The sequence below is a fragment of the Pleurodeles waltl genome, chromosome 9, assembly GCF_031143425.1.
Source record: "Pleurodeles waltl isolate 20211129_DDA chromosome 9, aPleWal1.hap1.20221129, whole genome shotgun sequence".
Lineage (NCBI taxonomy): Eukaryota > Metazoa > Chordata > Amphibia > Caudata > Salamandridae > Pleurodeles > Pleurodeles waltl.
In genome coordinates this window covers 125,495,986-125,521,777 of record NC_090448.1, presented here as the reverse complement: position 1 = coordinate 125,521,777, position 25,792 = coordinate 125,495,986, and the positions used below count along the sequence as shown (strand labels likewise).

The following is a 25,792-nucleotide window of genomic DNA, read 5'->3' as shown; positions in this document are numbered from 1 at the left end:
TAAAACTGTAAGTGTATCTTAAATAGCTATTTGAAGTCACCAGATATTGCTGTGAAGGCACCTCTTGAATGACATGAACTTAATTGAAGAAACGAGGGGAAAACTAATATTTAGCTTTTTCCAACTTTGAAAGGTCTCTGTCTTATATTAAGATCATGGATGTTGGACGACGTTACCTTGTGAACAGAGTTATGGACCATGTTCAGAGTCGAATTGTGTACTACCTCATGAATATTCATGTAGCTCCTCGTTCAATCTACCTCTGTCGCCACGGAGAAAGTGAATTAAATATAAGAGGCAAAATAGGAGGGGATTCTGGATTGTCCCAACGAGGAAAAGAGGTATGTGAGAGCGTCTTTGGCACAGATCATTATTACATTATTGTGCTATTCTATTTCAAAATTAATCTCCTTACAATGCAAAACCAACTCCCCTAAAGCAGTTCTATTTCTGAATCTAGCATGTCTTTCCATGTTATCTCACTTTAAACAATTTTATTTTCTGGCTTCAAACCTGCTTTATAGTATGAGAAATTTATTGGAACTCGAATAGTTCTTTTTGGCATACATTTAATAGCCTTAATCTTTTTAGAGCACTGGGTCAAAATTTCAATATGTTGAAAGTGATCTAAAATCAAAAATGTGTTGACTATTATGTGGGTCTGATGTGATTTTTTTTTTTTTTTTTTTTAAGTAGATAGTGTAGTTATAAATGTGTTGCAGGGCCCATGGTGGGCTAGAACAGCCCCCTATGATAGCACTCTTGGAAGACAAGCCAAAGTCTCATTGTGCGTAGATACTAAAGATTGCTAAAGTGGAATCATTCACAAGAATATGAAAGCATATTTGATAATACTTGCTTTGAGAAAAGGATAGTTGCTGTTGAATTTTTTAGGGGTTTTCCAAAATATGGAACCAACAGTTTGCCAGGACATGGAAACTAAGATTATTTAAACAGATTAATTGCTGTGCCACTTTGTGTTTTTGTTAATGATTGTTGACTGTTTCTGGTTTGTTGATTTGGTATATTTTCATTTGTGTGACTCCTTGTGTTTACCTCTCGTGACTATGATTAAGACTGTGCAACATTATGGAGGACTAGCAGAAAGTATAAAATAAAGGAAAAAAATATGGGAGCATTCCTCTGTGCCGGGGTCTAAGTAGTGTTCTGCCACCATGGTTTGTGAAGCTTTTGCTCTTAGAATAAACTTGTCAAAAGATTATGCATACAGCAAATTTGCACATTACAAACAGGGCATTAGCTGTGGAAAGGTAGCTAATTAAAAACATTGCATTTATATAAAAACAAGTTAGCTTTTATTATGCCTAAACCATTTGCCTTCAGTTCCGATTGAAGCATTATTGAAGTTAGTCAAGGAAGGCCGTGGTAGTTAAGGTATTTTTGTATTTGACTGTCCACTCATTGTGTGGTAAAATGCGGAATTGCAAGAACCTGTGTGGTGCCAGGAAGCCACATGGTGAGCATTGTTAGCCTTTTCTGTGCGTTTAGCTTGAAATTATTTAACCCTAACAATTTGCAGATGGAAAATAGTATGGGTTACCAGATAGATAAATAGTTACGGTTGCAAGGAAAAAAAATACTAGCATACAAAAAAGTGATGGATAAAATGCTTTTATTAATTTCAGTCACTGGTCATCACTCGGGCCGCATCCAAATCTATCATTATTTAACACACCATGCCACCCGAGTTTGGACCTGGCCATATGCAAATCCATCTCTACCTGCTCCAGTGGGAACAGTCCAGCCAAACTTCCAGGCAGATCCTTGCCAAACTGTAAAACAAGCAACCTAGGACTGGTTTTGCCCACTGTAGGACTCATCAGCCATGTATAGCTTGGTTCCAGAGGCATAGTGTGTATTGGACCCATATCTGGGCATAGCCTACTCACTTATGGTGACACACAGTAGGGTGCAAAAAAGTGATGGACAAAATGCTTGAATTCATCTTAGACACAGGTTATCACTTCAGCCACATACAAATCCATCATCATTTAGCAAACCATGCCACCTAAGTGTCGACCCAACCATATGCAAATCAATCTCGTTCCAATGGGAACAGTTCAGCCGGGACGGCCAGGCCCTCCCGAACCAGTACTGGTTTCACTTTGATTAGGGCTCATCAGACAAGTGTAGCTTGGTTCCAGTGGCAGTGTGCACATGTTCCACGTTCCTGAGTACTTACCGGTGGCTGAGATTAATTCAAGAATTCCATCCATCACTTTGTCTTATACTTTAGTGTGTCACCCTAAGTGGGATGGGTATGCCCAGATCTGGGTCCTGTGATGTGATGCCTTCAATTAGAGTAGACAAATCTCCTGAAGCATTGGTAGGGCATGGCCATTGATTGCTTTTATTTGAGGTTGACATCATTTTCTTACTTCACTGAAAAGGAAACACCCTTTTCATAACTTTAAGCCAACGAGTGATTATCTAGAAAAAGTCAGCATTCATCCAAAACAAGAGAAGAAATTAAGGAAAATCCCCTAAAATGAAGACATTTAAGCAAAAATACGCAAACATGCCCAGTATTTTGCTGTACTGTACCAGTAGAAAGTCTGTGAATGGCCAGGACCTAACCTTATTTGAACACTGGAAAACAATTGTGTCCAGGTGTCTCCAAATTCTTGATGTACCTTGATAGGCAGTTACATTAGTAGGGATGAAGTGGCTTCTAACACTACTATGAACGTTGCTTATCTCATCATTGGATCCTTTAGATAAAGGAAGCTTTCAATCCTGCAACGTGTCAGTCCTGAATTCTCATCAGGTGATCATTTGAAACCTAGTTTGTATCACGTTTTAGATATTGCACTTGCCCTTTGGACTCAATAGCTTACATATTTAGTGGATACAGTAGTTCAGACAAAAAAATGATGTTGGCATGCTGCCTAACTGAATTTCCTCAGAGGTGGGGGGTGAAAGAGTAGCTTTAATTTGTTCAACTTGTTTCATGCAGTGCCTACTCTGATCGTCATTGCACGTACACCACACCAAGATAACGCATCTAACTATTCAGTGCTTTTGTTTTGTTTCGAAATGAAAGGCTGGCTAACAGGGCCGCCGGCAGCAACTGTTGATTATGACATAGCGCCTGAGGACAGCTTCCCCCGTTATGACTTGGATAATGAATGCTAACCTTTCTGTGGAAATATCACAATATGTACCCTAAACACCAGCCGCGAGTGTGACAGTTGCACTTTCATTTGTTCATTAAAACATTCATGACTCTTGGTTCAACAGTCTTGTTGAACTGAAGAGGAAATCTGCAAAAGATATGCACAGTGTTTTGTTTAGTTCTTCTTCCAGACAGGGGTTAAGGCAGATTTGGTCCACTGTTTGTTACATATTAGCACATGGATGCAATCTAGTTGCATTTTATAATTTTAAAATGAATATAGTTACACACCTGTGGTCAGAAACTTTTTCAATTTTTTTATTTTTTTTTAATTTTCCCCAAGAACGGTTCTTGGGCAAGAGCAGAAATAATTGTGAAATCTAGAACTGGGGTTATCATTTATTGGAAAATTTCTGCCATTCCAAGATTTTGGCCATCATATTGAAAAGAGATATCTTCATGAAGTGTTAACCTACTTAGTTGACATCCATTTCTGGATCTCTTAAAAGTAAATATCAAACATAGAGGTGTTAGCATGGTTCTCTGTGACTTGCAGGGAAAAGTCTGATGAAACTGGTTCTGCCAAATCCTTTTCATGTAAGAGGTTTCCTCATGATCTTCACTTTTGAATTCAGATCATCAGGCTGACAAACCCTACCTGATGAAAGCCGTTCATGGTGAAAGCTACTTAGCTACAAGTTGTTCTTCTTCCCACACTTTGCCCCCACCGCGGCCCTTTTTGCATCCCGTTCACCTCTCTTGCTTTTTTTCGTCTTCACCTTTTCATGCTTAGTCCCCATACAAGCATTTTTAGTGGTTCTTTCTTTCTTTAGCTCCCATCACTGCTGCTCCTAGAGTTGTGGCTGACTCCCATTCCCTTTTTTCATAAACCCTTGCCCCGCTGCCTCTCTCCTCATGCCTCATTTCTGGACTTGGCTTTGTTTACTCACCTTCGTCATCTCTTTTTGTGCGTCACGTCTTCGACCACTCCTCTTTGTCCCATCATTCAGACCAAACAGACCACTGCATGATTTATTTCATATGTAGCTCCTTTCCCATGTTTTTTTCCTTCAAATAGCTTTTTCTTACATGTCGTGCAAACTTTTATTTTAAATGTTGTACTCTGGTCCCGGAATTTGATCACTGTTCTGTGTTTATTCCCACACAAAAGTCTTCTTATTTTCGTGGAAGTTCAAGATTAACCACTGCGGGTCATCAAGCTGGTGTTTTCCCTTTTGGTTTTTCACATTAGTGAGGTCGTGCCATATGGTACATGGTCTTTGGTAACAGGAGATTTGCAGTAAAAAGTTAAAAGCATGTACAACAAAAATGGCTTGCAGTGCACCACATGTGCCTGCTGTAATCTGTTCCATGAACCCATCAAAGTTGTTGCAGTAGCTTGTAACTGATAAGAATGTTAATATGCAGCGAACACATCTAGCGCCACTCCGAGCGCAGCTTCCCCCATTATCTGCTTCAAGCAGCGGTTGTCCTTCAAATCCATCAAGGCTATTTACACTTGTGATACATAACGTTTCTAATTGAGCTGAAAAGATAAATTACCTTTTTGTTTTTATTTACTAAATTGAAAGCACATTTTTATGACCGAAGATATTGGTAAATATTTGTTTTAAAATGTTTATATCTTAGCTAATGCGCTTAGAACGGTTTATAAGTGCATTTATCAGCCCTGCTAAATTTCTTTAAGTTTGAGATGGTTAATGCAGTGCTTAAGTTGAAATTGTACAGCATTCCAAAGAATGGTTACTGGCTAAGAAATTCACTTTGGGAGGCAGGCAAGCCAAAATGCGATTTTACATATTTTTTTTTTTTTTTTTTAAATTTTATCCCAGTTTTTAAGGTTTTATGGAAAGCTTTGCAACAAAGTATATATTTTCACTTTGCCAAGGATGTAAAAATCATTGTTTGCCTCAATATGTGGATAAACTTATCTGATGTTAATAAAAATGGTTCTGACAAACATTTGTTCAGTGTATTGTGGATAGACCCGCAGATAATTGTTTTTTTTAGTTTTGCTGGGAAAAATTCAGCATAGTTATAATGCTAGGCACACAAGTAAATCAAGGGCAAAAATCAGAAACTTTTTTAACTTTATTAGTGTAAATAAAATGCACCCTGCTAATGTGTGTTTTTTTTTTTTTTTTTTTTTTTTTTTTTTTTTTTTTCCTGCTGAGGCATACACCTGTCTTGTGCAGTTAGGCGGTTGGAACATGTTTAGCTTGTATTGAACTCTTCCCACTGTTATATTGTGGCCACAAGGAGCAATTCAGGGTTTTCTATCTTTGAAATCAAGCTATTGATTTGATAGCAAGTCAAAGTTGAGACGTTTTCAGTAGTTATCCGACCCCTTTCACGGTCCTCTACTTCTGATTTTACCTCTTACGCAGGCGAGAAATATTTTGGCTGTTTTAAAATGAGCCTATTTTTGTTCCTACAGTAAAAAAAATTTATTGAACTGGAAATCCGATTTTATGTCTTACTTGGAAAGATACCAGAGAACTTGGTAACATTCTCAAAGTTCAGTTTTGAATCAATGTAGCTGTAAGAAGTCCTCTTCTTCCTGTGTTTCAATAGTCTGGAATTCTAAGGCTAACTTCAGAGTTGAAATATAATTTAAGGTCATTGATATAGGTGTTCCTGCACATTGTGTTAGGAGTCCTAAATCAGTGATCTCTTTGAATTCCTTGAGACATGATTTTTTCTTTGAACCGGCAGTATCTACTTAAAAACGCCAGTTGGTGGCTACTTGAACATTTAGGAATGTCTGTGGGTGGATATGTGGCATTGTGCTGGTTTGCCACAAATCTCATGAGAAGCATTGATTACGGTCTCCCTCTGTAAGTTCACGGGACCTTCCTTTTATTTTTATTTTTTTATTTTTTTACCGTTTTAGCCCCATCCTTTCAACATTTGTAAGAGGGACTTCACCAGCCAATGTGCTCTTTTTACTATCAGTTGCAACTGGTACGTGCGGCTGTCATGTAGGAAACGTTCAGAACCCTGTCCTGCAAGTATTACAAATTCTATTGTTGTTAATTACAGGCTTCATGTTTAAGAGGCGTTCACTGCACTGTGTGGCCCCCGCAGCTTTCAGCATAGTATGTCCAAAATGTTATATGACTCTGGCTAAGTCAATGTGTGTTGCAGTTACCTGGTGTCTTATGATTTTTCTTAATGGGCAAAGCTGTTTGTGGCACATCTGCATGCAATCCTGAAGTGATAACACTCATACTACTTACCAATTATCTTAATTAAAAAGAGTCCTAATCTCCATCTATCCTTTACGGATTTGTCTCACCATTTCCTTTGTGTATTTAAAGACTTAGACATTTTGGTTACTGCTTTGGTACATAAAACCGGGACTTCTGATTGAAAACGAGTGTTTAATTGTGCGGCCTCACAAATAGTATTGAGATTTGAAAAAATAATTTTGAATTAAGAAGCAGTGAATGTGGTTTTTCTGTTAGCGGACTCATCCATTTCTGATTTTCGTCTGGGCAGTGAGAGTGAAGAGTAGAGCCAAATATTACCCACATAAAGCAAACATTTACACTACCTTCACCCAGACTTACTTTAGTCCGATTGTTAGCTGTTTTTAGTTTGTGGTCCTTGGAACGTGGATTTTTTTTTTTTTTTACCCGCTTCTCATCATTCGCCTTGCTCTTCATCGCTTGCATGGTCCTCCTCGACGACCTTGTCTTGCATATTATTGAGCTAGTATTTGAAATGCATTCCCAAAAGGCTGGCGTATTTGTATGGTGATTTTCAATGTTCTTGTTGGCTTGACACAGACAAGGCAGCCTTCCATTTAGCATAATAATGCTTTTGTGTACGTGATGTTAGAACACTGCATCATGAAAGCAAACAGTGTCAGTGCTCATGGTGTTAACAGAATTTGATTAGGCTGAAAAATTTTTGAGTGAAAAGCGTGTAGAAAAAAATGTACTAACGGTTACTTTTATTCTTATGAAAGGCTTTTAGAAAATTGCTAACCCAGCTGTAATGAGTCTGAGGAAACAAATATGTGCATAGTCACGGGAGAGTGGCCCTAATGCTCAGCTTTTTTTCTTTTATAGTTTGCAAAATATTTGGCTAAGTTCATTAATGAACAGAGCATCAAAGATCTGAAGGTGTGGACCAGCCAGATGAAAAGGACAATTCAGACTGCAGAGGCGTTGGGAGTCCCTTACGAGCAGTGGAAAGTCTTAAATGAAATTGATGCGGTATGGCAATACAATCTAATATGTATGTCGGAATTATTATCAGTTGAACTAGGACGTTTTTCATCATTACTTCCTGGGATGTGGTTAATGACGACATGATTTGTATTTGTAAACATACTTTACATCAGTGGAAAAAAAATAATACTTGTAGCCAAAGTCTATTTACTCGACTGATGTTGCCGTACAGGTATCCACTTAGTCCTGCAAGTGTTTAGAACCTATTGATAACATGGTTGTAAGACAGCTCTTTGCATTAAATGTAGCTCTTACTGGACATTTGTGCATTGTGCAGGTCACTTTCATATTGAGGCAGACTCGGACTTCAGGATACTGAATTACCAGGTTTGGCTACAATAGTGTGTGCTATTAAAGCTCCAGCAAATATTTCAGTTTGTAATGTGCTCTATATTAACAGTTTTTGTTGATTATAATGTATTCTTATCTGAAGGTCGACATTTATGTCAAAAATAGTAATGACAACCATACACTTCAATTTTCCTAAACATGGCCCTGTATTAACCCTGAGACTCAATTGCCATCAGTCATTAAGTAATTGACCAAAACCCAGTTTAATTGCATGTTTTATTTGTCTTTACAACTACTAGCTTTTTTTTACACACACGTTTTTAACTGAAGACATGTCTAGTTTATAGTAATTTTATGACCTGTGAACTTGTGGTATTTTCTTTTTTTCTTCATCCATTCTTAAGTTACCTCCCTAAAACTTGGCTTGTGTTGTTGACTTCAGCCATCTCTCAAGCACACCTTCCCAGTCTGCCACTTTTCATTAGTTCCTTTCTCTTCCAATAAATTTTTCTTTATATTATCAATGCATGCCTTGTGCCAATAGTTTAATTATTGGGACAGTATATTTTTTTCTTAATGAAAGTTCCTATTAAAACCAAACTTGATCCTTGGATCTTTGTCCTCTTTAACCCATTACTGGTCTTCCAATGCTGAAATTGTAATAAGAAAATGCATGGCTCAGCAGCCCAAATCTCTTCTTGAATGTTGCTGCACTTTCTCCTTTCAATCCAGGTTTGGATCAGAACATCTGGCAAAGTTATCTCATTTGGGATAAGGCCTGGTAGATGATGAAAGAAACTGTTGGAATTTCGCAGCATGAACCTTTTCTGCATTCACACCCTATGTAATAATCTGCCATCTTGTAGTTGAGCCCGAAATGCATCTCTAATTAAAGGTTTTACTTTGGGCTTTCACCAAGGCTGATTTTGGCTGACTTTGGCATCAGCTGTAAGGCCCACAATGCCCCCTTATGTGCCTTTCATTTTAGACCCTTTTTCCCATGGGTTGGTTTGGAGTAGTTTTTTGATGAGTTGCAGAGGAAGTAAAGAAAGTATGGGTGACAGCTTTGTGTCAGTCAAAATAGGTACAAATTAGGCTCAGAGAAAAAAGACAAAAACAGGCTTGTAAAGAGCAGGCTTTTATTGGCCCTCTACCACATCAAATAACGTTTGCTGGGCTGTAGTTTGCAGGGGGGTCTCTCAAAAACTATTTTTAATAATGAGCATAGTCTTTAAATTTTGTTCAAATTGCCAACAGAAATGTGCCTTTGAAACTCGGAGAAAAGTTATTTCTGACATGTTGTGCTAAGATGGAAACCGGAGGGGAAAATGAGACGACATTAAAAAAAAAAACACCTAATGCACATCCATTAACATTACATGATGATTCAGAGTTAGTGAAGATATTGTCTTGTAATATTGAACTTCTTAAATACAGGCAAAACTGTTAAAAGGAAGACTGTCTGACCATAAGACAAAGGTATCCAAGTCTTTCAAAAAGCCAGACTTTGAAAACATAAATAATTAAATAAATGATCAAGGTTGAAAAGGGAGCAGTTGTTATCAAAATTGAAAAGCAACCCGTTGAAAACTCACCCAGCCTGAGAGGTCATTGCCTATTATCAAGAGGAAAAAGAAGGTGCTAAAAAATGAAAAAGAAGCACTCGTTTGAGGATCCATTGGATCCCTATAAGCTGCCACATCAAGAGGCTATTAAATGGCCAAGAGAGGATATGCAGTCCTTAAAACAAGAAATAAGGGTATGATTGTATTATGCAACACCTCAGGAACAACATGAGACAAAAGTACATTTTCATTCTAGATCCTAAGAGAAACACAGCAGGTTATTCAGGAAGAGGACCCGGTAAAGCAATATTATAGCGGTCACCACCAGATGATAGTTGCAGTTTGAGGAGGAACAGAAAGGCTGTGTTTCCTCATTCTGGCATGAAGTCCTATACAAAAGAGAGGTTGGTTGTTACACATGTTACAAGAGCATTGAAGGACGGTTAGGGGGTGGCGTTAAATCCGGCAGATGTAGAGCTGTGAAGCTAAGGATCAACTGTATATCAAATCACCTGTGGACCCAGATTTCACAATAGTATTAGTAATATGTGGATCCTGATTCCACATCTTTAGAATATTTCCCAGACATCAGATCCGGAATATTTTTAGCAGTACCTCTTCATCAATAAGTGGCAATGTTTGGATCTGCATCAACATTGTCTGTGTCAGAAGTGATGTTGCAGTGCTTAGAGGTGCCACCCCAGTGAACTGACATCAGTTTCTCGTAATCCGTGCTAACAGCGTGAATCAGGAGCATCTTGAGCATTTTTTAAACCAACGTTTTTCAGATTTTTGTCAACCTTTTTGACCTTTGTTCCTGCTGTGCTAAAACATCATGTTTCCTGCAAAACCTTAAGGAGTTCAAGTCTTGCGAGGACTGCTCCAGGTAGATTCCCATGTCAGACCCCCACTTGGTTTGCCTTTGGGGCACGGGATTGGTATATGACCCCCAAGGCCTGCGCTGAGTACAGTACGAAGCACCCAAGGGCAATTTGAGAGCGGGCAATGAAGCAATGAAGCTCCTAGTGGTGGTGCAAAAGAAGATTCTATACCGCTCCTGTTCTTGGTTGCACAGAAGATCTCTGGCCGCTCCCAGAGCCGATTCTGTGGTCAGTAGTCTTCCCAATCCAAGAAATCATTGAAGTCGAGTAGGTCTAAAAAGCACAAGAAGTCTTCAAAATGGTCTTTAGCTTCTACTTGTTAACATAATTTTTCCAGGTTCCACACCTGCCCTCCACCTGCGGAGTCTGCTAGTCGATATACTGAGTATCCTGCCCCCAAACGACGCCTGCCAAACTCACTGAATTTTATGTCACCATGCACGCCATCTTTGAGCAACTGGAGTCATGGAGTCAAGAGGTACCCCTGCTGGGTTACTGTCAATGGGTTCTCCCACAATGCCAACTGAGCCCTCTGGATCCGTCCCCAGATCAAGACGGGCGTTGCAATGAGGGCTTCCACCCTGCCCAGCTCTGTCCCTTCCAGCCCCATCCACGGTGCTGCCACTCAGCAACAAGCTGATCATCATTCCTGTTGCCAAACCAGTGGAGCCCTAGTGCTTCTCTTCATCTATGTTGTTGCAGTCCAGGCCTCCTCCGCCCCTGGACTTTCCAACCCTTGACAAACCCTACCATTCTGAAGAGGGAGATGATGATGATGATGATGATGAGGAGGTGTTGGTGTATGGCCCAACTGAGGACCTTGATTACGATGACAGCTGATATGAGGAGCTTGGTGATGCTGGTGGCCTGGATACCTCCCCAGTCTCTTGCCTGATTACCCTCTGGGCCAAGTTTTGGAGAAAGATTCATTTTTTGCAACATAATGCACAGAGCACCAGGGGTTCCTAAACTCCAGTTGCTTGCCCTCGAGGTCAACACCGATCTCTTGACAGATGATTTGTCTGGGACAGGCTCGTCTGAGCCCACGCTCCCCTTTAACAAAGCCCTCACTGACATGCTCCCGAGGGCCTTGGCTGAGCCTTGCACAGGTGCTCCTGTACCCTGTCTGTTGGCACTGCCCCGCCCAGGGCGAGACAGCCTTTTCCTTACAGCACCCTTCCCCTGAGAGCCTGGTCTTGCAGGCCTCAACAAGCGAAGGTTACCCCAGCGGCATTCCCTACCACACCACTGGAAAGGGAATCTAAGAGGTTGGACACCTTTGGGAAGTGCTTCTTTTCCTCCACCAGCCTTGCCCTGCGGTCAGTGAACACTGCTATGCCCTTGGGCCAGCATTTTGACACATTTTGAAATTTGGTTGCGCAGCAGCTTCTCATGATGCCCGAGGAACGCTACGCCATCCCCAACCAGATTTCAGTGCATGCTGGTCAGTACGGTCTGTGTAGAGCCAGGGCTTCTGTCATGCCTGGTTATGGTCCACTACGTTCTCTGTGGATGTTCAGACTTCATTGAGTGACATGCCCTTTTATTGCTCCTAACTATTTACAGACGATGCCAACAAGGCCCTTGATCACTTTTGCGAGAGCAGGATCACTGCCAGATCCCTTGTCTTTCCCTTATGACCCACCAGCAATGGCAGTTCTTTCACTTGGATGTGAAAGGGGCAAAATTGGGTGTCCACAGCATCAGCCATGATACCAACAACTGTTGGCCCATCTCTTGCCTTTTATTGCCAACTGAAATTATTGGGAAAGCTCTGAACAAGCAACTGATGGTTTTATCGAAAATAACAATCTGCTGGATGATACCCAATTTGGGTTCACGGGTAGCCACAGTACGGAGTCGCCACTGATCGTGGCCTCGGAACAATTCAGAGTAATTTTGGATAACAGAGGAAGAGCAGCTCTTATCCTCCTTAATCCGTCTGCAGCCTTTGATACAGTTAGCCGTGATCTCCTGGTTGACTGGTTAGACTTGCAAGCTATGAAAGGGACAGCAATAGCCTTGCAAAAGGTCACTGAGGGCCTCCACTTTGGGGCCGTTCTCTCTGGGCTCTTCGCTCAGCCGTATCTTGTTTAATTTGTATGGGACAACCCATGCCACGCTGAATGAATCATTTGGGTTCTCAGTGGTATCCTATGCAGATGACACACAGATTGTGGTCTCTCTAACACCATTCAGACCACCTATGTCTGCAGTTAGCGACTGGATGGGTTGCCACTGCCCAAAACTGGATTCTTCCAAGACTGAAGTGCTCTTTTTAGGGAACAACCCATCGTTCTGGTCCCCAGATTGGTGGCCACCAGATCTGGGCCTCCTTCCCATACCTGGAAAAAAAAAAGGTGAAGAACCTGGGCGTCGTCATGGATGATAAGCTCACATTTAAAAATCAAGTTATTGCCCTAATTTCTTCCCCTTTCTCAATGCTAAAAATGTTAAAGAAAATCCTGCAGTTCATTCTCTTCGGTTTCCAGAAAACTGCAATCTTTGCTTTAGTGTTGTCCAGATTGGATTACTGTAATGGGCTTTGGGCTTTATCAGAATTTACAAACCGGCCTGCTAAACAAACTGCAAATTTTGCAGAAGTAGCCAACTCCTATTTCGGATCCCTAAGTTCCAATCTGCAAATCAGGCCTTGAAGGCACTGCATTGGCTCCCCAGTAAACACTGCATAATCTTTAAAGACTTATGTATTACTTTTAAGGCTTTGCATGGAACCGGATTTTCTGAGACCGTTTTATCTGGTTTCAACCCTCTAGAACACTTCACTCTGGTTCTCTCAAAAATATATCAGTGCCATCTATCAAGTGCGCCTCTTGGGGGGGTTAGAGTCTTTGTCAGATGCACTTCTCTGCAATGGAATAGCTTTCCTCTGAAGCTCAAATCTGTCACTTCCCTGTTAAGTTTACAAAAGATGCTTAAAACATTTCTCTTTAGCTCTTAGCTGGCTTTTGTATAGACTCGCCCCTTTTCCGGTAGCTTACCCTTTCCGCTCACATAGTGGCAAGACGCCACTTAGGCATTTGTGCGCTCTACATAATTCATCATCATTAGCCATACCCAGCTGAACACTCTGCCCAGTCTTTTTGGGGATGGGGCAGCGGGGCCAAATATGGACTGGGACGCCAGTCACACTGTGTTGCCCTGTCCCTCAGTTCTCTAGTTGCCTCATCCTCCAACCCCCTTTAGCATGCCCTCCATTCAGCACAGCTATCCTCTTGCCAGCAGAATTGAACACCACCTGCCCCAGTGGAAGGTCAGCGGCAAATTCCTTTCCCTTCCCCATCCACTTCACAGTGGTGACTGATGCATCTCTCCTGGGTTGTGGCAGCCATCTTGGAGAAGTGTAGAACAGAGAATTCTGGTCTCGGACTGAGTCCCAGCTTCACATCAATCTTCTGGAGCTGAGGGTTGTTCCCTTGCCATTGAAAGCCTTCATTGCATCTATCAAACTAAGGCTGGTTTAGGTGTTCATGGGACAACACCACTGCCATGTGGTATTGCAAAAAATGGGGCGGGTGGGGTCATGGTACCTGTGCAAGGAGGCTCAGGACCTCTGGATTTAGGTGAAGGTCAGGTAATGCTCCTGGTCGTACAACACCTGTCAGAGTCTCTGAGCGGACAAACTCAATTGTTATTATCTCATGGATCACACCTGGCATGTACATCTGTAGGTAGTGCAACGTCTCTTCTGAGATTGGGAAGAGCCTTGGGCAGATCAATTTGCCACCACAGAGTTTGGGTAATGTCAGCCTTTTTGCGCGCTGGAGGTTTCCTAAGTGACTTTACCTGGATGACTCACTCTGCCTCGAGTGAGGACTCTGGACTCCTGTACGTCTTTCCCTGATACCACTCCTGCTCTGAGTGTCTTGGGCATGGAGATTATGGTATCCCAAGGTCCTGAGCATTTGTACTCTGATCAGACTGCCCCTTCGAGTTGATCTCCGTTCGGATCAACAGGGCAGGGCTCTGCACCCAAACCTGCAAACACTCCACCTTCATGCAATGTAGATTGAGTGGTGACTATTGAGTTTTTTTGGTCTTCCTTCGAAAGATTGTGATGTCTTCTTGGCGGCTAGGCAGCCATCCAGTAAAATTGTCTAGGCCTTCTGTTGAGACAAGTTTGGGGCCAAGTATTCCTCACGCCATATGGACTTCCATTATGCACCTTTTGCTAAGATTTTGTTGTTTGTTCTGTCTTTAGCCAGCAAGACCTTGTTCTGGCCACCATTTAGGGTTTTTTAGCAGCCATCTCTACTTTCTTGCAGCTGTCAGACCGCCTCTCTATTTAAGTCACCTGTTGTGACTTTGTTTTTGAAAGGTTTACACTTTTTTTTTCTTGTCTACTCCTTTTGTGTTGTCCCAATGGGACCTCTATTTGGTCCTTACTTATGTTTTTGTAGACGGGTCTCGGCGACCGCGTCTTCACTCCCTCGTAACCGCCATCATTAATCAAGTTCCCTCGATACAGCTTTGCGTTCCCATAGCAACGAGAGTACGCTACGTCGCGTCACCAGTACCAACTTCCTGGCTTCGGGAGTTGAAAAGAAGACGGACTACGTTTCGGAGGCTGCGAACGCCACGGAGAAGACGCCGACCGGTGGAGTAGCAGAACCAGAGACAGCGATATCGAACACACAGGAGTCCTTCCGCAGAGCTTACGACCAGCCGCCGAGCGCAGCATTCGAAGAGACGCCGAGGATGCGAGATACCCGCCACGACCCCGGAGGGTCGTGGCTTTGGAAGGTATGGTCCCTCCTAGGGGCAAGGGGGTCACCGAGAAACACGGGCACCGGGGAAGGGAAAGAGGGAGGCGGGAGAAAGGGAGGAGAGGGACACTAAGTCACAGAAAGGGGGAGGGTGGAAGACAGAGAAACCGAACGGGCACCAGAAACAAACCCTTCACCGTGGCATATCCTCACCAACCCACCCTGCTTGCTCCCTTCCCCCTTTAGATAAAAATAGCAGTACCCAGATCCCACAGAAGGACTTACCTGTTCTTTCTTTTCCTGTTCCTCTATGGTCCCGAAAACTGCCCGAGGGGTCCCCATCCGACACCGTCACGACAGCCCTACGAAAGGACGTAAGAAGACAGAAGAAATTATAAGAACGAGTGACAGGAAGAATCAATTGTAACCATGTCAGAAACACCAAACAATATAATTTCTCTGTGAATACGTAATAGAGAATAAAAAAATATACGATAAGACCTGTGCCACACTTTTCCGACTCAGTCTCTATATACGCTCGTACACCACAGCCTACCACAGTGGTGTCAGAAGTGGGATTAGGACTCCCTGGTAGGCTAACGAGCAGTATACATCATGAGCGAATCTCCAACCCTTGAGGACATGATCAAACAACTAGCGGAAGGCCAACGACATCTGCAGTTAGTGTGGGAAGCACATCAAAGAGAGGCCAAAGAGGACAGGGAGGCTTTACAATCTGCCTTAAAGAGTCAGGCTACGATTTTAGCCAATAATCAACTGGTACATGAAACCGCATTACAAAAATTAACCTATACAAAGCAGCCAGTAAAGTGCATCCCAACGTCCCTAGTTCGGTCTTACAAAAGTTCCAGGAAGGCGAGGACCCAGATTCCTTTTTTACGAACTTCGAGCGGGTAGCCTCCTCCGCTCAATGGCCAGAAGACCGCTGGGGTCAGTATGTGGCGCCCTTACTTACCGGTTTCCTACAAACAGCATATCAAGCCGCCAATCCTGACGGCACCACTTCCTACAAAGTATTCTTGCACGAGTAGGTCATGATACGGAGTACTATCGGTTAAAGTTCAGGAAAGTAAAGTGGGGTACGAATGAAGACCCTCGCTCCTTCTACTTCCGGGTGAAAGACTTAGCTTTGAAATGGTTGGGACCTATAGGGACAACCAGGGAAGATGTGATTAAGACTATTATTTTGGAACAATACTTGGATTCCTTTCCTCCTGGCACCAAGAATTGGATCAGACAACACCCAAAGGTAGACACTGAGGGCGCTATAGACTTTGCCTGTGCTTACCATTGATCCACGGACGTCAAACTGTTACAACCAAGACCATTCCTAAAGACCACAACACCGCCACCAAAACCAGTTCCCAGATACCTTCCAGAAGAATCCCGGTTCCCTAAACCAGTGGAACATCAAACTATGCAGTCCCCACAATGTTTCCACTGTGGAGAGTGGGGTCATATTGCACGGGTATGTCCTAGGAAAACAGAAGGGCCGGAACCCATGGAGATCTGGGTCACTCGTCGTAGAGTCCTCTGTACCGGAAAAGGAAATGAGAAATGTAAACACGTTGTCAAAATAAATGGGCAGCCCATCACTGCGTTAATAGACTCTGGATGTAGTCAGTCGGTAATCTGGAAAGACCTAATAAATCTTAATAACCTAGCCACAGATCAATGGGTCTCTATCTGTTGTATACATGGAGATAAAGGAAATTACCCACTGGCACTGGTCAAAGTTGAATGGGGTCAATTTCAAGATCTTATCCCAATAGGGGTTATGGATCGATTGATAGAAGATTGTATTATAGGAACTGACTATGTCCGATTCTATAATCTCTTAGATCAGATCCGCGTCCAGACTGCAAATCCAGAGTGGTGGACCGAAGCACCATTCTTCAATTGTAATATTGAATGCTCTCCCAACCGTAAGAAACTCACTCGAACGGAGAAAAGACGAGAGAAAGCACGATATCAGGAAGCCCGAGAAATCAAGGGGGACCATAAGATAGTGGCAGAAATTAGCAGCGCACCCATGTCCTTTCGAGCCAGTCAGAGAGAAGACCCTACCCTTGCACATGCATGGAACTCGGCCAAAACAGAGATCACCAATGAGGTGGGTCCTTATTTTTTAGTTCAAAAAAATCTCCTTTATAGGATAACCACGACTGTCACGGGGGAAACTAAGCAACAACTAGTAGTCCCTGAGCCATATCGAGCCCAAGTACTATTTTTAACCCATAACCAACCAGGGGGAGGCCATTATGGCAGAGAAAAAACAGAAGAATATCTCATGCGGAGATTCTATTGGCCAGGGGTCTATGCCCAGATAAGAAGATATTGTTCACAATGTCCTAGATGCCAACTTACTGAACCGGGAATGCCCAGGAAAGCACCCCTATACCCTTTGCCCATTATTGAGGTCCCTTTTAGCCGGGTGGGTATGGACCTGGTCGGTCCACTACTCCCCTCCTCTAAAGGACACACCTATATCTTGGTTATAGTGGACTACGCGACTAGATACCCCGAAGCAATCCCCTTGTCCAGTATGACAACAAAAACAGTAGCGCAAGCCATGATAACGTTTTTTTCTCGAACAGGTTTCCCTCAGGACATACTGACAGATCAGGGTACGCCTTTTATGTTAAAACTCATGAAACAGATATGTCAGATATTAGGAATTACCCAATTAAAGACCTCGGTATACCACCCCCAAACAGACGGGTTGGTGGAATGCTATAACCGCACTATCAAGACATTGTTAAGAAAAACCGTAGACGATTCTGGTCGCGACTGGGATCAGAAGCTACCCTTGGTCCTTTATGCCATACGAACACACGAACAGTCTTCTACGGGTCACAGCCCGTTTGAATTGGTATTTGGGAGACAACCCCGTTGTCTCCTAGATATGGCAGCAGAGACGTGGGAAGAGGAACAGGAAGAAGGAAAACCTCTGCTTGACTATGTCCACCAACTAAAAACTCAATTACAAACCCTATGGGAGGATGTTCATAGACATTTAAAGACGGCTCAAACACAGCAAAAAACCTACTATGATAAAGGAAGCAAATTACGCTCTTTTCTCCCAAATGAACAGGTCCTCATAATGCGGCCCACGTCTGACCATAAATTGATTGCTAAATGGCAAGGACCCTATAGGGTCATTAGAGCAGTCACTCCCGTTACCTACCTCATAGAGTTAGATACACACCCGAGAAAAACACAGATTTACCATATCAACTTACTAAAACGATGGAGACCTGCAGAGGAGGCAGAGAATCAAACAGCCACTGGTTATTTTATCTCACCTTCCAAAGAACTAGATGTAGAACTATGCCCTTTAATAAAAACAAATCCAGAAGGGAACCCCTGTATCGATATGGCTCTAACCGAAACTGAGAAACACCAGCTATACGAACTTTTAAAACAACATCCGCATTTCTTTTCAGAAATACCGGGTAAAACTCCTCTGATTCACCACAATATCAAAACACCTGCAGGACATATTGTCCGCCTTCGCCCTTATCGCATACCTGAGGCACGAAAGCCTATAATCGAGGAAGAAATTAAAAAAATGTTAGCATTGGGTGTAATTGAACCTTCTAACAGTCCCTGGAATTCTCCTGTAGTACTTGTTCCAAAAGCCGACGGTTCTATTAGATTTTGTATCGATTTTCGCAAACTTAATGATATTTCCCTGTTTGATACGTACCCTATTCCTCGAGTCGATGACATCCTGGAAAAATTAGGGAAAGCCCAATACTTATCCACCCTTGATTTGACAAAGGGGTATTGGCAAATTCCCCTTCCCCTAGACGCCAAAGAAAAGACAGCATTCTCAACCCCATCCGGCCTCTATCAATTCACAGTTTTACCTTTCGGTCTCCACGGCGCTCCTGCGATATTCCAGCGCCTGATGGATCAAGTACTAAAACCATTTCAGGACTTTACCGCAGCATATCTAGACGACATTGTCATTTATAGTGACACTTGGCACGATCACTTACTACATCTTCATAAGATCTTTTCTGCTCTAACAGAGGCCGGACTAACAGCCAATCCCAAGAAATGTGTATTGGGGAACACAGAAATCTCATACTTAGGTTATGTGATAGGGAACGGCACCCTTCAACCGCAAAAAAACAAAGTTGAGGCCATCCTACAAGCAACTAAACCGATAACTAAAAAGGATTTATGATCATTCTTAGGGCTCGTAGGGTACTATCGACGATTTATTCCCAACTATTCGACCATCGCAGCTCCTCTGACTGACCTCCTGACTAAGCACTGCCCCACGAGACTCGCACCATTCACCGAAACCCAGAATCATAGTTTTAAACGGTTAAAAAAATCCCTTACCACGGGTCCGATACTGAAATGTCCTGATTTTACCAAAACTTTCCACCTGTATACTGATGCCTCTGGCGTCGGTCTCGGTGCTGTGCTCACCCAACCCGATGATGAAGGATTCGACCACCCAGTGGTCTTTATAAGTAGAAAACTTCTTCCGAGGGAGACCCACTACCCTACTATTGAAAAAGAATGTCTCGCCATTAAATGGGCGATTGAATCTCTGCAATATTATCTTTTAGGCAGGTCCTTCGTCCTGTACACTGACCATGCCCCTCTTACATGGCTCGCCTCTCACAAGGACTCTAACTCTAGAGTGTTAAGATGGTTCCTAGAACTACCACCGTTTACTTTCCAGGTCCGCCACATTCCTGGCTCACAGCAGGGTCCCGCTGATTACCTATCACGGTTTCCTCCTTCTTCCTCCTCGGTCCTCGAGCAGTCCCGATCATGGGAAGGGGACTGTAGACGGGTCTCGGTGACCGCCTCTTCCCTCCCTCGTAACCGCCATCATTCATCAAGTTCCCTCGATTCAGCTTTGCGTTCCCATAGCAACGAGAGTACGCTACGTCGCTTCACCAGTACCAACTTCCTGGCTTCAGGAGTTGAAAAGAAGACGGACTACGTTTCGGAGGCTGCGAACGCCACGGAGAAGACGCCGACCGGTGGAGTAGCAGAACCAGAGACAGCGATATCGAACACACAGGATTCCTTCCGCGGAGCTAACGACCAGCTGCCGAGCACAGCATTCGAAGAGACGCCGAGGACGCGAGATACCCGCCACGACCCCGGAGGGTCGTGGCTTTGGAAGGTACGGTTCCTCCTAGGGGCAAGGGGGTCACCGAGAAACACGGGCACCGGAGAAGGGAAAGAGGGAGGCGGGAGAAAGGGAGGAGAGGGACACTAAGTCACAGAAACGGGGAGGGTGGAAGACAGAGAAACCGAACGGGCACCAGAAACCAACCCTTCACCGTTGCATATCCTCACCAACCCACCCTGCTTGCTTCCTTCCCCCTTTAGATAAAAATAGCAGTACCCAGATCCCACATAAGGACTTACCTGTTCTTTCTTTTTCCTGTTCCTCTATGGTCCCGAAAACCGCCCGAGGGGTCCCCATCCGACACCGTCACGACAGCCCTACGAAAGGACGTAAGAAGACAGAAGAAATTATAAGAACGAGTGACAGGAAGAATCAATTGTAACCACGTCAGAAACACCGAACAATATAATTTCTCTGTGAATACGTAATAGAGAATAAAAAAATATACGATAAGACCCGTGCCACACTTCTCCGACTCAGTCTCTATATACGCTCGAACACCACACAGCCTACCACAGTGTTCTTTTTTTTTTTTTTTTTTTTTTTTTTTTTTAAAGACTCTTTATAGCTGCTCCCTGTCACTCTTTACCCTAAAACAGTATTCCTGTTGGCCATTACACCGGTCAGGAGGGCCAGTTAACTTTAGACTGGGTTCAGCCTTTATACACCAACTTCCTCCCTGACAAACTGGTCCTTTGGACATGTACTTCTTTCCTTCCGAAGGCGGCCACTCCTTTTCACAATGGTCAGAGCATTACTCTGCCTGCCTTCTATACTCCTCCTCCATCCAAGGAGGAGGAGAGATTTTATAGTTTTGACCCTTTAAGGACTGTCATTCTATATTGATCACACCAAAGATCACAGGATGGGTGATAAGCTGTTAGGTTCACTGGAGCGAAGAAAGGCTAGGCTTGGCAGAAACACATCATCTCCGGATGGATAGTACTCCTGCATAAATATCTGCTATGCACTGACGAAGAAGCAACCCACAGGGTTACCTGTCCTGGACATCTATCAGGTACCAAGTGGACATCATTCCATACATTCAGAAAGAACTACTGCTTGGATGGTCAAGTCCGTTGTGACCTGCATTTCACCTGTTCTGTCCTCCAGGACTTTTTTGGCTGAAGCCAGTTTGCAGGCCTTATCTAAGGTGAGGAACCTGTGGTTAGAAGTCTCTAATAGAGGAACAAGATTAGTGTTGGCTGCAGATACACATGCTATGCACACTCCTGCCACCTAGTGTTGGGTCCGCACTTTGCTACTTGTTTTTCTCTCTAAGTCTTTTATGGTAGACATTGTGTGTTGTATCTCCTCCTCCTCAAGGCATTGCACGTGTTCAGTGGCTCCTTTGGTTAAATTCATTTTTCCGCCATTGGGCATGGATGTATTGCATTGGACCTGTGTACAGACGCCTAACACAGAACAATCGTATCGTGACAAATTCGACCATTACCGCTCAGGATTTTCAACAATATATTGCTTTTCACCCTGGTAATGGAGGCCAAAAAGGACAGGCTTTTTCGCAAGTGCCTTTGGTGGGGGGCCAAATACACTCACTCCAACACCTGCGATGTCTGCATCCTTTGTTGCTGGAACACCGAGAACAGGACTGTGCAGTGTGCAACCTGTTAAAAAATAAGAAAACATTACGGAACAGAAGAGATTGCAGACTGGTCTGCATTGTGGAAATGGCAGTGGAGGCAGAGTTTTCCCCTGAAAAACATCAACTCGAGATCAACAAGGGTGAAGTAAGAGAAAACATGAAGGATGGGGTAGATGTGTAATTGTGAACCCTCACTATGTCGTCGCTTCTGACAAGTCCTACGAGGGAGAGGAGTCGAGGTACAACTTCATATCACCTCGCACGAAGCTCTACTGCCAGGGTTGGGACTCCGGGTGAAATTTACTCTCCGCTCTGTACAATTGACCCACATCACACTAGAAAGATAGTTACAAAGCCTCCATCAAAGCATCAAGGTGCACCATAGTCCTCGAGTTCTGGTTGACACAGTGACAGACCCTCTGAGCCAAGACAGGACAAGATTTTTCTCTATCCCAATCAGACTTTAGGGAAAAGAGAGAAGTAGGAGTTGACAACACCAAATCGATGCTGAGAAAGCCATCCACTTCGAAACACATATTGGCACCGAAACCCACTCGCCCAGCATCTGTGCCGACCAAATACTGGTGGTAACTATGGTGACAAAAAGGGCTGCGTCACAAAGTTCAGGGTATACGCCACCCCCTGACAAAGAAAGTAAGCGGATAGACTCAGCGGGGAAAAGGATTGTGTCCATGCCAACTATTGGAGGATCGCAAACTTGGTAGGCCTCCTCAAACGCTATAACAGGGCAACATGAGATAAGATGGAAGATTTTCAACAGCTTCTCCCAGATCCATACAAAAAGAAAGGGACAGATCTAGTGGCTGAGAGAAAGCAGATCTCCAATGCAATCATCCGCTGTGCATTAGACAGTGTAGACACACCTGCCAGAAGGATCAATTGGTCAGTCATGCTTCGTAGATTTAGCATTTCAGGAGTTAAACCAGAGGTACATCAGCAAATCTTGAATGTCCCATTCATTTAAGAGCACCTCTTCCGTCCGGAAGTTGATACACAACTGGACAAAATTAAGAAAAGACAGTAAGACCGCAAAATCAAGGGGGAGGGCATTACATCATCATCATCATCATCAGTTGTGGCCAGAGGTGACCTCAGACCAAACGGATGATAGACATCTCCCAGAGATATTTTCTGGAGTTCAAACAACCACCTCCAAATATCCCACCAAGAAAGCACAAACTAAAACCACAGCATCTACACCTGCTGAGAGAAGAAGTAAAAACATTATTACAAAAGACCATAGAACCGGTCCCAATCAAAAATCTCGCACAAAGAGTATGCTCCCTGTACTTTCTATTACCCAAAAAGAATGTCGCACACCATCCTATACTGAACTTGCGCCCACTCAAGCAATACATCATTTCTGAACATTTTGACAAGGTGAAATTTCACGATGTGATACCACTACTAAAAGAAGGTAACATCATGGCTGTATTAGACCTGAAGGATGCATACTTTCATATTCCAGTTGATCCGGCACACCCAGATTCCTCTGGTTTGTTTTAAGTTGATGTCTCTATCAGTTCAAAGTGCTACCGTTCAGGGTAACAACGGCCCCACGAGTGTTCACCAAATGCATGCATGCATACATACATGTTGTCCCTTATCTGGACAATTGGCTGGTCAAGAGTTCCAGCAAACACAAATGTCTACAGGACGCGCAAACAACTATCAACCTCTTGAACAAATTGGGATTTACAATAAATGCTACCGTATCTCATCTACAGCCGCTCCAAACACAACCTTATCATGGAGTCATACTCAGTTTGATCACAGAAAATGCTTATCCCATGCCACAGAGGGCTCTCAATCTCCAGAACCAACTGGCTCTCTTTAAGCCACTTTGTCACCTACCAGTCAAAATGGAGATGTGCCTTTTAGGTATGATGGCTTATTACATTATATTTCCACATGCACAACTACATATTACATCCCTACAAGAGTGCTTAGCATCACAATGGCCACAAGCAGGAGTGGTAACATGGAGGATCTAGTGTTTGTAGTGCTGATGGTCCATCAGCACTACAATGATGGAACACGCAACGCACACAAAAGTGAAGAGATTTCAAGGACCCAATCTCCAAGTGCCGATCACCACGGATGCATCACTCATGGGTTAAGGGTGCTCACATGGAGAACATTTTGGTGCAGGGACAGTGGTTGGCACAACAAACATTCCACATCAGTGTTCTAACACTACTAGCGATACGGATGGCTCTCACAGCATTCCTACCCAACATAACAGGGAAGAATGTTCTTCTATGCGCAGGAAATATGAGCTCAATGTACTACATCCAGAAAGAAGGGACACATTCATTGCAGCTGTTTAAACTAGCACAAGTCATAGGGAAATGGGCCATCAGACACAAGATCCACCTTCTAGCACTAGATATACCGAGGGTAGACAAGTCATTGGCTGACCTACTGAGCAGGACACACATCAAGTCCACAAATGGGAAATCCACACTCAAATCATGCAAACATACTTCCAACAACGGGGGGCTCCAATTATAGATCTCTTCGCCACCATAGTAATTGCAAAATGCCCAAACTTTGCATCCAGACACCCACATCCACCATCCAAGGGCATTGCTCTATTGATGAATTGGTCAGTGATGTTTGCAGATGCTTTTCCACCTCTCCCACTCATTCCATATGTGTGCATGAAATTCAGGCAAACATCACTAAAGATGATACTCAGAGCTTCAACATGGGCACAGCAACCATGGTACTCAACATTGCTGGAGCTCCCTCAATTACATCACGAAAAGCTTTTGAACAGTCGACCTTCTCACTAACATTGGTGGGGGCCGAGTCAGACACCCCAGTGGTCAAGAGCTCATTCTTGCAAAGTGGCTTCTGAAGTTGTAGAATTTTGGTACCTACAATTGTTTTGAGAATGTGTAAACATTCTAAAGGAAGCCAGAAGACCGACTACAAGAGCATCTTGTGCAGCAAAAGGGAAATGCTTTGATCACTATTGTGCTATGTACAACATAAATCCCTCAGCACCATCTGAACAACAACTTGTGTTACATCTTCAAAAATCACATTTACCATAGATTTATTTAGCATATACATCTATAGGAGTGCACTTTGCAGCAATTGCTGCATAGATACAAAACAGAAAACATCAATCGCTTTTCCACACACCTGTCATAAAAGCTTTCATAGAAGGACTCGAGTCATTCTGCCACGTACACCTATTATACCGTCATGGGACTTAATAATTGTGTTGAGACAATTAATGTCTGCGCCATTTGAACCTATGCATAAATACCAGCTACAACTCTCACCATAGAAAGTGACTTACCTTGTTGCAGGTGAATCACTAAGAAGAGTAAATACACTAATACAAGCACCGACTATTGAGGAACCTTACTTCCAAGTACTCCAAGACTTGGACCAAGGTTAGACTATGTACAAACCCAAAGTTTCTGCTAAAAGTTGTATCGCCTTTCCACCTAAATCCGACATTGGATTTCACAGGTTTCTTTCCAAACCCAGAAACCGTTGCAGAAAGGGCATTGCATACACTGGATGTTAAATGTGCCCCTATGTACTACGTGGAAAATACAAAAACATTTTTAAAAACACAACTATTTGTCACTTTCTCGGAGCCAAGGAAAGGTAACCCCATCTTTAAAACAGGCATTGCTAGATGAGTAATTAGATGTATACAAATGTGTTAACTCAATACAACTACTCACAACGCCAAGAACTCATTCCACAGAGGGGAAAAAAAGGCGCATCAATGCCTTTTTTGGGAAATATTCTGCTAACAAAAAGCAGCAACATTGACAAATCCACACACTTTTACCACACACTATTTTGTGGATGTTCAGTCCAGGCAATAAGCTCTAGTGGGATTAACAGTTTTATGCACATTATTTCAGGCAAATGCACCGTCCCATAACTAAAGCCACTGCTAGAGGAGTTCTACTTTATAGTCTATGCATAACATGTGCATCTGCAGCCAGCTCATGCTACGTATGGACTGTTACTTACCCTGTAAGCGTCTGTTTGTAGCTTGTAGTGCTGCAGATTCCCATGCATTCTCCCATCTCCCCAGCAGGTTTACATGTTCATCAAGAGATGCCAACTTAGCAGACTATATC

General features: G+C 43.2%; 1 protein-coding gene across 3 annotated transcripts in view; it reads left to right on the top strand.

Moving 5' to 3' along the window:
• PFKFB4 (6-phosphofructo-2-kinase/fructose-2,6-biphosphatase 4) overlaps nt 1-25,792 on the top strand; it is a 247,940-nt gene that overhangs the window by 188,268 nt on the left and 33,880 nt on the right. For all 3 annotated transcript variants that reach the window (XM_069206394.1, XM_069206392.1, XM_069206393.1), the window contains exons 8-9: nt 134-341; nt 7,234-7,380. In XM_069206394.1, coding sequence (XP_069062495.1) covers nt 134-341; nt 7,234-7,380 — 355 coding nt within the window. The remainder of the gene's footprint in view (nt 1-133; nt 342-7,233; nt 7,381-25,792) is intronic.